This window comes from Syngnathus scovelli, chromosome 12, assembly GCF_024217435.2.
Source record: "Syngnathus scovelli strain Florida chromosome 12, RoL_Ssco_1.2, whole genome shotgun sequence".
NCBI classification, from domain to species: domain Eukaryota; kingdom Metazoa; phylum Chordata; class Actinopteri; order Syngnathiformes; family Syngnathidae; genus Syngnathus; species Syngnathus scovelli.
In genome coordinates, this window is record NC_090858.1 from 6,358,374 (window position 1) to 6,372,167 (window position 13,794).

Genomic DNA, 13,794 nt, shown 5'->3' on the forward strand with positions numbered 1-13,794 from the left:
CCGTGTATCATACTTCAAGAATTTTTTTTATCGTTATCATACAGCTAGAAGAACTTATGTATTTCAATGAGTGCTTTCATACAGAGCTAAAATGAAATCCTTGACTGAAATGAAAATATTCCGCCTGCTGAACAAACCACTACATAAAGTATAAATTTGACAAAGTCAATGGTTAAGTACAATGGTGCTTTTCACCATTCCAGCGGCCAGACGCGCTACTGTACAAAGTTGGCAAAAGAAGAAGCGGGCTCTGACATGGGCGGGCGGCGACGTTACTGCATTCCAGACCACCTTTGCTACTATTGGACAAGGCCGACTCGGGAATGAGAAAGGCATAATAATTCTCTCGTCTTTCTCACTTTCTCCATGTCTGCCACACAGATGAAAATTGTCAGGCTCGAGAGCGCCTGGCTGGTGCACGCCTCGTCTCAGGAAAATCTTCCCAGTCTTCATCAATGAGGTACAGTGTGCTGAGGGTATATGTTGCCGCTCCCATATCACAGTCATTAGTCAAGTATGTGTTTGGCAGCCTCCGAACTTTCATTTACATGTAATCCACACCGGCCCGAACAATTTTACAGGTGTAAATTGCGTAACAAGAAGCTGAAACATTATTGTGTTATTCAGATGATCCTTGGTTGGGTTTAGGCGTGCGGAAAGGTATTTGGTGATGAGTACGCATTATGAACCTCATCAAAGACTCCCTTCACACATGCACGCATCCACTCCTGGCCGCCACTCTTATTTGACTGCACCTGGCTGAATTTTCTGGTATCTTCTTACCTTGGAGCAATTTGCACATTATCATCATGGAGTGCTTCTCTAATGGGCGTTACAGTAGCACATTGGCTGGCTTCTTGACGGACCTCCAAAGCAGATTGGTAGCTCTGTCTAGCCTTTCTGTAGACCTCCCGAGCAGTCCCACCTACATGGTTGACCTCCACGTTGACTTGTCCATCTGTTCCGCCTCCTGTCGCCCTTTCTCAACAGATGATCAGTAACAGTACAAGCTCACTGGTCGTCCTCTTATTTCAGTTACTCCCAAATCTGAACAACAAAGTTGTTTCTTAATTTCAAACTGGAACACAATCAAAATAGATTAAACGGAAAGATGATGTAAACATCTAAATCCTGGTGTGCTGTGTGTGTGTGTGTGTGTGGTCCGGATTTACTTGTTCAACAAACCATCAACTATTTGCTTTGACATGCCGGTTGGATTGTTAGCATTTTTCAGACAAAAGTTTCAGCATTCATGTCACTGTCGGTGTCGAGGTTCACTCGCATGACTTCCATTCAGCCAGCGTGGGTTCAGTTCCCACTCAATGACTATGTGAATGAGGGATTGGTCGACTTTGTCTGCATGTGTACTGTGATTGACAGATGCCCAGGCCAGGTTGTAGTTTGCCTTAATTTAACCCCAAAAATCCACAAGGAGAGAATCCAACTGCTGTTTTTCACTCTTTATTTGCCATTACATCATTACATCTGCTTTCAAAGACCACGTCGTCCTCAACTGCCGTTACTGTATTTGCCAGGTGTAGGTTACAACTGTCCTAAAAATGCCTCTCCCATTCCTTCATTCCTGTACCAGCTGCTGACATCCCACACAAACCAGGAGAACTACTTGTTCCGAACATGCAGCCGTGAATACGCAAAGCAGAGACACAACCTCAGGAGTCTTCAAAATTTTAGCATGTTTGGAACTAATTTACCAATCCACGGATTCCAGAGCAGCCTGCACCTGGAAATTTGGGTCATTGTTGGTGTTTGACACATGCTCAGGTTTTGACGAGTGTCTGGAACACTTCATCAATGACTATGAATCATTACTACTGGAAGCGGATCCGTAGAACCTCAGGCATTTGAAGAGAATCTTGGCAGATTGTGGCGCATCGCTGCAGGAGCTCTTTCAATAAGCTTTTCATACTCCCCCTCAAATGTCTGTCTTCTTCCAAGAGGTAAACAGGTCTCATTCTTGGATTCATCTCTTGACCTGGCCCACATTTTCAAATTATTGTCTTGGTTCTCCACAAATGTAAAGCAGCTTTTCTCCCAGTGACGTGCTTCCACTTTTGGGCCTCATATCTTTTCTCTTGTGTGCTACTTTGTCTCCATCATTGCTGGAAAGGTGATGGGTTATTTGGTACATGGTGAAAGCTCATGTTGCTTTAAGTCAGAGAACAGGAGAAGGTGCAATTTCCTGAGTTCAAGACCCAGGTGGGCTCTAAAAATAAGCCTGTCTCAGGTTAGCCAGGCAAAGTTCTCTGATCTGGTCTGCTGTCAACCTGCGTAGCTCAGTGGGCAAACAAAGGTGCTGGCAGGGATGACCAAAATAAGAGAATCCTTTTTCTATAGTGACAGCAGACTTAGGAACAAATAAAACGAATGCTCTATTACAATGTAGGAGAGTTTGTTTCCAACCAGACAATTTGTCGATTTAAATTGTGATGGGATTTGCCCTGAAATTCACCTTTGGAGGGAGATCAGAATGTTCATTATGTTTTTATCATCAAACATGATAATCATAATATGATATTATCAGGAGTCATATTTACTTCCTGTGTTTATCTTCTTGGGAGGAGGTTGCCTAGTCTTCAAACCAACATGCTGCCAATTACAGTACACACTTCTACATAAGTACACTCTGATTTACATCAGTATGATCATGTTTTGGCTCTAAGATTTCTATATTGTGGTGAAAACAAAACAATTATATTGTGTGATTTCAACAGATGGTTGTAATTGAATAATCAAAAACTAAACAAGCCAAGTTAGATATCTCAAATTCCTTCTGAGATTTGCCAAGATCAACAAAAACACAGAAAGAATTACAGAACTGATAATAACCCTGGGATTAGTTTTCTCTCCAAATAAAACAATTTTAAGCAAACACCCAACCCACTAGGGTCTAAATACTAGTGATGTCATGATTAGATAAAGTCAAATTGCATTCTCTGTTTGTGCATTCTATTTGTGGATATCCACTAGAGAGCGCTGGAGACATCTCTGGCCTTGGGACCTGTACTGGTCGATCCATTCCTTCTACTGCCAAAATGACCTTGCTAGCTTGCACAGTATTTGACTCATCTCGTGACCATTAAAATAATAGCATGTAGCCTTCACTGGTAAACGATGCGGGAAAGGAGCAGTGTGTGTGAACGGAGGCTTGGATTACAGCATGCTACGGCGTGGCCCCACAGGACTTCACCATCTGCTGTGCCATCTGAAGGCAGGAAGCTGGCCTGCTTTATCTTACCTTCACTGTCGGCTCCACCAATTCTGTTTTGTTGTTGTTTGGAATGAAAGGGACATTCAATCACCAATTATTTTTTTGAAAATATCAATTGTGGCCCTTTAAAGCTTTGCATCCGAGTGGTATTTGAACTTCAATGCACCCCTGAATCTTAAATCGTCATTTTACTGAGACATTCTGGATAATTCTATGCTTGTTAGGGCTGTCACTATTGAATATTTTTAGAATGGATTATTCCATTAATTAATCGAATAATTACAATGTTGTTTGCGTCAAAGTGTATTAATAGACATGTTTTCCCTGATTGCTGTTTTTTAAGTAGTGATTAATAAACAACTAAGCAACAGTTAAACAATGTCAAACGAGTAGGATTGATGATCATTGTTTTCAAAAGTAAAAGCAGATGCTTGAGAATGTCTTGCTTTGATTAAACACAAAAATAGTAAATAAATCACTCTGCTTTCATCAAGGGCTTGAGAAATCAAAGAATAGCTATGTTTGAAAGCCTGAAATGAGAAAATTTGGACAATCGTTAGTTAAAATATGGCTCCAAACGATTACTTGATTGTTAAAATATGAACATTTTATTTCTTGTCAGACATTTGATTCATTTTGACACCTCGGATTCTAGTGAATATGTGTTTATTGTATTCCAGTGCCTAAAGCAAGGTCAGTGAAGACATGCTTGGATGGGTTAGGTGAGAAAGAAGCCCGTCAAATTTCCATGGGATGAACTAGCGTGAAGATGATGAGCCAGGCCATTTTTAGGCTGCACTGTACAGCCAAAATGTACTTCCAACATTTGAGGGAGAGAGGATTTTCTTCCACTCTGTCTTATATTCTTGACAGGGTCATTTTTCCTGTCTTTCCGTTGGGAGAAGACTGCTGGTGGTATCCTAATATCCACACAGGGATCAGTGTAGCAGCTTGTGATGTTGTCAGGAGAGGACTTTGCAAAAGCTGTGAAGCTCATAAAAGTCCACTTTACATGAATGCCACACAGGACTTTAAATTCAAAAAGTGCTTGTGGGCCAAAAAAAACATTGATGTTTTACTGTTGTTGTCTCCCTGTTTGCAAAATGGACACAAGAGCCTCATCACTCCCATGCATTTTTTTTTAACTTTGCTGGGAATGGAGTATAATGTGCATATGTGTGTGCCAGATACATATGTTTATCTTCTAAAATGTGCACCTCCCACAATGCAATGGAAAGTTAGGCCCCAAGTGGTGACATAAAACCTTTATTGATTGTACAGGCAATGTTAGAATGTCATACAAGGGTGGAAAAAAATAGCAGAAAACAAAACACAAATTATTCCCCCTTAAAATCTCACTGAACTGAAGTATGATTGCACGAAAAGGGTCAGCTAACATAACCCAAAAATCTGGATACTGATTTTTGTGAGTTCCAAATGTTGCCGCTTTCTCCAATGGCCATTTTCACATACCTGGCTGTGGTTGAAAACAGCAACCAAATTTTTGAGTTGAAGCCAATCTTGATCTGGCTAGCCTTTGAATAGAAGCATGAAAAAAATCTGAACAAACAAACAGCACCGGCTGGTGCACTTTCACCGCTAAATGGATACTTTTGAGCAAGTTTTCCAAATGTTTCTGCTAAAACCAATCCAATGTAGGTCAATGTGATCATCAAAAAGATACATTTATATGTTGAGACAGACAGGCATAGAAAAATAAATTTATAAAATATTATTATTTATATTATATATTTATAATGTTATATATTTACTGTAATGCAAAATTTGCAATGGTTTATTTTGAACCAAATAGGGTCCATTGTTGACCCACATTTGGGTTATTTTTTACCCAACTGTTTCCTTTTTTTTTTTTTTTTTTTTTTTAAGTCAGCTGCAGTCGTGATATTGTGGCTCATTTGTCTTCATTGTGACAGTGTCGGGCGTAGAAAAGATGCTGCGGTGCAGTCATGCAGCCACACAGCATAAAATGGGCCAGTTTTTAAATGGCGATACTATCTTTACTCCTTTTCAATTTATTTACAAATTATTACCATAATGTCGCCCGCTCCTGACGCCCACAAAGCGGTCATGAGTTGTATTTTTGTATCGTCCTTGACACAAAATTAGCAATATTGTTGTCTACTAGGAATTGCATGCAAGAAAATCACATCCTTGCTGTGGTTAGGCATTTTGCCCATTCGGTCCTTTTGTTCTTCCCCCCACTGGAACTAAATGCAGCTAATATCACATTGTTGATCTGAAGCGTACTGAAAGATGTTTTGCCTCCAGTGTGTCATTCCAGCTGTCTTATTTAATGACGTTCTATTTTTAGCCTTGTTATGGATTCATGTATAATTCAGTGGGTTTGTTTGTGTGCGCCTATGGATCATGTATACGTGTGTTTGTGTCTCTCTTTGCTGCATTGCTTGTGTACTACGACAAATCGGATTCATCTTGTTTCTTTTTGGCTTTTCTGTGTCAGGCTTACTCGGGGGTAGCAAAAAAAGCATTAATGAGAGATGCTTCCTGTTTCTTTTCTATAGTTGTGAGCTTGGAACAGATTGTGATTGAGGAACCAATGCTCTGCATCGGATTGGTGACTGAGTATTTTTTGCAGACTCTTCTAGCTATGCGCCTGTTGTGTACAGATAGTGTGTCCTTACCCAGCCAATTAAGCAGCCTGACGGGCTTCTGGTGATAAATACATATAGTGAAGCCGCTTTGACTGCTTCTTCAAACAGAGCCAAAAATCCCATTTTCCCAGACATGGCTGATATCGGAAAACGAGAACATCTGCTAGTTCTGAAATCCCAAAAATGTTTGAGTCACTTAAGATTTGCCAGCAGGAAGGATACATTAACAATTCCCACAGAAGTTACAAAAATGGAGTCATCCGCGTGTTGAAATATAGAAGCAGACTGCCAATCATGCAACTTGTACTTGTGCAGGATGGCGCGGACTTGTTTAAGTGTTCAAAGTGGAACTTCACCGGACTCTAGTTTATTTGGACTCGACTTGTCCAAGCATTTTAGTAGATGTTTATTAGCTTTGAACGGTTCCAACTTAATATGTTTTTTTGGTTTGTGAGTTCTCATTTCCTGTCACGCCGGGACGTCTTTGGATGTACTCCACTGTCAGAATGTGTGTATTTGTGCACAGGAGAGAAATCCACAACTTGTGGTTAAGTCAATAGGAGAAGGCTGTTTGCTGTGGCACGAGGCCCAGAAGACTTGCAAACATGCAGTAAGTGGAGTTTCCAACAAACTGTGCTGTCTTGTGCATGGCTGGTCTTACAGTGCCGTATGCTCAGCTTGGACCGAATGTAGTAGACTGACAATCACTACACACAAACAAACCGGAGGACAATGAACACAACATGACTCAGACAAGCTTCAGTAGATACTAATGCAAAAAGTCATCAAAATGTTTTCATTAAAGGGCAAGTCAAGTCAAAAATGATGTTTACAAAAATTATTTCTATGGCGTCCTACTAGTCTAAACACAATATTTTGATTATTAAAACAGAATTAAGCATGTGAACGTCACATGACCAAACTCAGAACAGGTAAGCCTTGATGATCGTCACCTGAGCCCCTTGGCACTGTGATGTCATCTTCAGTCAACAGTAAATGTCAGTACAAGATCTTTCTGCTTTATCCATCTCGTCCAGTACAGTCATTATACACTATAGCACTTGGTTTCCTATTCGTTTTCCCACTAAACTCGCTTGTATTGGTGATGGTGTGAGTAATTTGACAGTTTAACATAATGCTTACCACAAAAACTTTAGGACTGTTGTTGCAAGTGTGAAAAAGAAGCTGAGCTTCTTTTTTTCCCCCCTTCATCAATTCACGGCACACACGTCTAATAGAAGGTGTCGGTTTGGAGTGAGGAGGAAAGCAAGATTGGTTTACTCGAATATAAATCACGTGGAGAATGAAATGTGAACAACTATTGGCCTCTTGTGCACTGTTATAATACTCTGAGGCTGAATTAAGCAAAGCTCTTATTTTCTGCTGAAGTGCAATTTTATACACGCTGGCGGGGCTGCAATATGAAGGTACATTCTTTCCTTCCAAAAAAAAACAAAAAATGGGCCTGCCAACATGTAACCAACTATAAATACATCAAAACTGTGAACATGCTTCTATTTCTCCCAAAAACATCAACATCGGAATATCAAGTTTATGTCAAGGGGAAAAAATGATTTCCAAGCAATTCTGAGGTACCTGGGAGTTAAAAAAAAAAAAAAAAAAAAAAGGTTGTGGTGTCAGAAAATATATAATGAATTAAATAGTGGATTACAGGCAGAATATTTGACTATTTTACAATAGTTTGTCCTTTAATATAATAGTAAGAAATTACACTAGCTTTAACAATCTTCATTTTCTTTTTTATTTTCCTTACATAAGCATTTTAGGTTGATTTTAAAAGTAATAATTACGGCTCAACAGGTTTGCTTATATTTACAAAATGTGCATTTTTCCATGCAAATATGTGATTAGCATCGTTCTTAGCAAAGAGGAATAAGGAGAAGGATCCTGACAAATAATACATAACACTAAGCTCTTCCATCGTTTTGTCTTTTCTTTTCATTCATTCGCAACTTGTGCTGTTGTGTGTGCGCTGTTCTGTGTGTGCTGTTTTGTGTGTTTGTGTGTTTGTGTGCGTGTGTGTGCAAGAATGTGATTTAGCGTATCCTGGGAGGAAATGCAGAGCTAGATAGTGAGAGCATCTCATTTCACTCCCAGTCATGAGTCATGTTTAACAAGTGCAGGGAAATAGTTTTACCTAAAAATAGACTGAGCAATGTGAAATCACTTGCTATCTTTTAAGCACCTTTTATCTCATTAACAATACTTTACAGTCAAATAGTGGAGATGTATTAGTTTCCCCTCATAAATAAATAACAATCAGGGGCGGACCGTGTGGTTCGTTAACTTAAAGGAAGTTGCTGCCTGTGAAAGCAAACCAAATGGTGCATCAAAGTGGGCCCAGATGAATGTTTAATGGGATGACTTCCTAACGGCACAGTAAATCGTTGATGTGAGATTGTACAGCACTGCCGCATGACCACCGCGGCAGAAGCAGCTCCTCTTGGCTGCATGCTTGAAGCAAAGCATGAACTTTAAAAGGTGCTGCCATTCAAGGCAGTAAGAAGCGTGCCGTCGAAGTTGTAAAATGTACTGAGCTGTAAATATAAAATGTGCCGCACTGAATCTTGCCTTATTATGCACATCGACATTGCACAATCTGGTGCCTTGAGACTTTGTCTTTAATGTGTTCCGTGACCATATTCAAAATGCTGACCAATCAAATGTTAAATCAGCTTTCCCAATTAAAATGAATGAAAATGCCATTAATCCATTCCAATAAAATAAAATTAAATAACTGAGGACATGTTGTGGATAGACTGTTGTGATGGACGGACGGACGGAAGGTTGGACGGTTGGGCAGATGAATGGATGGATATCCGACTTTTTAATTTGGAATGTGGAAATTTTTCATTTTGCCCTTTTATTTATTAAATCAATCACTAAACAAAAATACAGTAAAAGTAAAATAAATTAAAGGGGAATATACATTTCAATCAATGCCAATTTTACTGATTTCCCCACTAAAACTGTGAAATAGATACACATACACACACACACACACACCTCCCCACACGTGCATCATCCACACGCAGGCACACACTCTCGCGCCTGCTGTACTTGCAGCAGGCTGCACGAGCCGCGCTGCCGTAGCACGCGACAACAGCGCAGACGCGTGTCGTCGTCCTCCAAGCCGGACACGTCCATCCACATCCAAGCTTACAACTCATCGCTGAAACATGGCGACAGAGGTGAGACATACTGCTTTTTCGTCTTCTCCTCCTCCTGCACGTGGTGTCTTGAGCTGGGAAAAGTCACTCATGTTGGATTCATCATGACTGAATGTGTCTTTATTTGCCTCATTTGAGTCTCTTTTCAGCTGAACTATTTATTTAAGATCTAATTAACAGTCCTGATGAGGCATGGGCTCATCAGCACCATGGACAGGGGCGGACTTGTTTCCCCCCTATTAAACATGAATGGAGCATCTTGAAAGACTTTGCTGTCATGGCTTCTTCATTTTACGGAACATAAATGAATTCCCATGCATCGATTTTGAAAAAAAATTGAATATTGTGCAGATGTACCTAATATATTGTCCACTGAGCCGACAACGCATCACCATTGCTTTGGGCCAATGAACAGCCAACTTCTGCGTGTGCCCTTGTTGATGTCGCGTTCTAACTAAAGGCATAGCCGCCTCAGGTATCCTAATGATTTAATTGGGGGAGTCATGCTGTTAGCTGCTGCATAATTTCTTCTGGAAGCGCCCTCGTAAAGTATGATGAAATACAGAGTATACAGTGAGTATGCTTAATGAGCAATGTGCTGTATTTATGATTAAAAGGAATGCGAAATATGCTGGCCAGTATGGCTTCCATGGCCAACACTTTAATAATACAAAAGCACATCAACGTGGAAGCAGGTCTGAATGGAAAAGGCTTCAACATATCAATTATCCATGGCAGACTGCATCCATTCGTTGTCCATCAGTGATTGGAAGTCCTGTCAACCACTTTACTTCCTGTCCATCATTGTCTCCTCCACTTTTTCCTCTCCTGAATCATAAATATTACATATCTACTTTTGCCTCAGGCTGTAGTCTACAGTCCACCATTCGGATAATGACCCCAAAACCCCAACAATTGTATAAATGTGCCAACATGTTCAAAAATCTGCGGAATGAGTTTGGCTCTGCTTTCGTCCTGCGATAAATGATACAGTTGTTTTCCACTGCGTTGGTAATTGTGTCTATTAATAGCCCAACTTGGTCATTATGATGAGCAGCAGGCTGGGGAGTATAGAAAAAAGGATATTTAAAGCACAGGCAGAGAGAGCAATTTTGTGTGACTGGAGTTTTTTAGCGCTGAAGACCAAAATAGCGGTGTGGATGTTATTCCTGGTTGTCAGTGAAGCAGCACATCTTCTTGGCTTTCTTATATGTACATTATAGACACCATACTGCGAGATAATAATGCCTACCATTCTATAAAAGTAGATGGCATTCCATTAATAACAATATCCACGTAATCATATTACAATCCATCCATCCATTTTCAATACCACTCATCACATCAACATCCTAAAATTAACCGTTAGTTTGTACAGTAATTTTTTTAATTAATTTTGCAATAATATAAAATAGTGTTTGACTACAAACATAATTTTTGGGAACATCCAGAACATTTAAAAACTATTCAATGTTGTGTAATTACCACTAAATTGCATTAAATCAAGATCCCAGTTTATTCTTACTACCAGCCAAGTGTCCAAATAATTTTACTCATTTATGAACCATCCCTTTATATATATATATACACATCCCTCTCGACTCCCTATCCTTCCAAGTGAAGTAATTGAGATCAACGGAGAGTAGCTTTAATGTCGCGTTTACTCACCGTTGCTGTTCCTCGTCGAGAAAATGGCTGTTTGGATGTAAAGCACTCAATGTGCTTTTAAAGGAAAGTAGCGGCTGTTGAGTGCAATCAGGCCAAGTGCTTGTAAACGATGCGCTGAGAGGGCTGACGATGTAGTAAAGTGACAGGCTACACGGTGTAACTCTTGTGTGTGTTTGTCTTGTCGTGTGCAGTTTCACAGCCTCCAGGAGATGAGGCGCACTGCTTCTCTAGTGATGAAGGTCTTCATACAGAGGGACTACAGCGAGGGGACCGTCTGCCGCTTCCAGACTAAGTTTCCCCCTGAATTGAACAGCAGGGTGAGTTTCGTGATTCTGCCGCTGTTGACATTCACTTCTGTACATATATTATATTCCTCAGTTTCATTACCCAGTGTTGTAAATATTCAGGTTTATCTCAGTGAATTAGAAAATCATGGATTTTTTTTTTTAAATAGTTCAATGCAGAAAGTGAAACTCACTGTAATGTAAATATTTTGGTAATTAGGGGCCTACAGACACCAAAAACCCCAAATGATCTAAAAATGTAACAAAATAATTTGTAACTAAAAAAAAGTATTTCATGAATCTATACATGAAGTTTACGTCTTTATTTCAACTACTAAGATAAATCTCCTAAAATAAATATTTAAGACCTTTGTTTGCTGTCATTACTTTTTTGCGCTGCTCCTGTTTTAGCGAAACTAGATGCAATAAAACCCTTTTTTATTATTGTACTTAATAAAGTGTGCAATGAGTGCATGCTCCCAATTTCTATGAGGACATATTCAAAATGTAACTTTTGCTCATATTAGCTACAACAGCAACTTTTTTATTATCTTCCGATTCACGGCCATCTGTTATGATTATACAGACTAGTATAGCCTTGCCAAGTACAGTAATTAGCACCGAGAGGACATTCCCACCTTCACACTATCGTAAATGTAAAGTAAATGTGCACTTTATATTTGCTCTGGCAGATGCTCACAGGATTTGCATTTTCATACCGTAAAGTTGTTTCATATTGCACACAAAGCAGAGCTTTGACTTTGCTGCCGTTGAGGCCGAGCAATACTTTTTGACTCTGATGACACGTCTGCGTTTGTGTTTTGCAAGTAGATTGAGCGAAACTTGCTGGAGGAAACGGTGAAGACGCTCAACTCGTTCTACATGGAAGCTGAAAAAATTGGAGGCCAGTCGTACCTGGAGGGATGTCTGGCCTGTGCGACGGCGTACATCATCTTTTTCTGCATGGAGACGCGCTACGAAAAGGTAAACGTGATCCCAGCATCTTCCATCTTTACAAATGACCACACTGGCCACCTGCAGAACATGAATGCAATAGTTTCCATTCTCAGCAAATTGCGTGCTTGAATGCACTCCTGCATATCGAGGTCACAGTTGTTTGCACCAGCATGAACCAAAGACGTGGCAGATACCATCTGCTTGTGCGATAGCTTAATAGACCTCGCTGTGAGGCGCGCACACACACCTGCGTGCAGATGGGCCAAGCACGGCACGCGACTCGTACATCCGTCCCGACAAAGGCCAGGTGATAGCATGGAGTTCCATGCGCAGTCTTTGATCACCTGCTGCTGCTATTCGCTCAACCTGGAGCTGCGCAAAAGTCCCAGCATGCCTCGATAGGTTGATCTCTTCCACCCGCATCAATCATCTCCCTGGTTTTGTGGCTTTTTCTAAACATTTTCTTATCATCAAAAAGCACTGGGCGCTATGCAAAGTTGTTTGTAGCTGTAATGAAGCCATGCAGAAAAAAAATCTCCTCCAAGTTCCTTTCATGTCTTTTGTCTGCCGGTGGAGGAGATACTATCGGCTTCACTGGAGAGTGACTTTATTGAGTCGTTTGACAAAATGATGTCGGTTGAATGATGATGACAAGTGTAGCCACCCAAGTAGATCTTCGATAAGAGGCCACACGCACCAAGGAGAGCGTGTAGAGAATCAGCGGAGCACCCAAAAGCCCGGATGCTTGCGGTGCACAATCTCAATGGACGTTGATTGCTCTGAGCATGTTGAGATGTGCACCGCATGGAGCCCATGGTTAGCTTATGCAACATTGATAACAATTATGCGTCCATAATGTTTGGAGTCACATTTGAACATTGTTTAGTGTCATAAAAGTATGAGAAGTTGACCCAAGGGTGCAGGGGGAAAAGGGCCTCATTTGATTTTTAAAACAGATGGATAGCAGGTCAAATAAAAGTTAGATAAAAAGGGTAAAAAATCGATTCCATAAATAACATTTCATTATGTTTTATTAGTGCATTCAAATTAGTCAATCGATCATTGATTAAAAAAAATTACAAATGAATAAAATTTCACGGAAAACGATTTATTTTACTAGCATTTTTTTTTAGTCGACCCACTTTTTGAGGATTACTGGATTAAGCACTAATTGATGAGCTAAATAAATACAAAATATTATAAATGAATAAATATATATATATTAAAATAGGAAAAGCTATCAACACTATACTCTTAATAATTTAGAATGCTCGGAGCGTTGGCACCTCACTGACACGGAAAATGTTTCCATCTATTCCCTGGATTTCTGTGAAGTGTTGCAAGTTAACACACGGGAGATGGGGGGGGGAAGCACTTTTTATGACCTCGGAATTTGATTTGTCCATTTTAGGATCATTTTCCTGTCTTTTCCCTTCGCCAAATACATAGAGATGCGTTTACGACTGCGGTTTCGTCTTTGCGGTCAGGTTTGCGGGGTCAGTACGTCAACAGCTGTGCCTGCAGCTGTGGAAGGCCTTTGCCATCTCTGAGGAGCTTTTGACTGTTTTGCAGCAAAGCCTCTGCGGTTCTAATCGCTCTTGGAGGAATAGCGGAATAACCTTTAGTTAACTCATAGATGTTTGGATGCAAATTGTTGGGTAACTCATTGGAGTACTTGTCCACCATTTAAAGTGCCTCTGATTAATCCCAATAAATTTCAGCCATTCTAGCCAGCTTGTCATAACCTTGTATTTGAAACAAGGGTGTGTAGACTTTTTCTATCCACTGCACTTGATTGCTCACAGTCACCGATGTGGTGGAGGATATTTGTG

General features: G+C 40.3%; 1 protein-coding gene across 2 annotated transcripts in view; it reads left to right on the plus strand.

The window, feature by feature from the left end:
• The window catches only part of LOC125978265 (golgin subfamily A member 7B), a 126,544-nt gene that overhangs the window by 107,920 nt on the left and 4,830 nt on the right, over positions 1-13,794 (plus strand). Inside the window, exons 5-7 of one of the 2 annotated variants that reach the window (XM_049735445.2) lie at positions 382-460; positions 10,913-11,038; positions 11,837-11,989. In XM_049735445.2, the coding sequence (XP_049591402.1) occupies positions 10,931-11,038; positions 11,837-11,989 (261 nt within the window). In that variant the 5' untranslated portion in view covers positions 382-460; positions 10,913-10,930. Of the gene's footprint in view, positions 1-381; positions 461-8,925; positions 9,075-10,912; positions 11,039-11,836; positions 11,990-13,794 lie in introns of those variants that run through there. The other variant, XM_049735444.2, reaches the window with a different exon arrangement.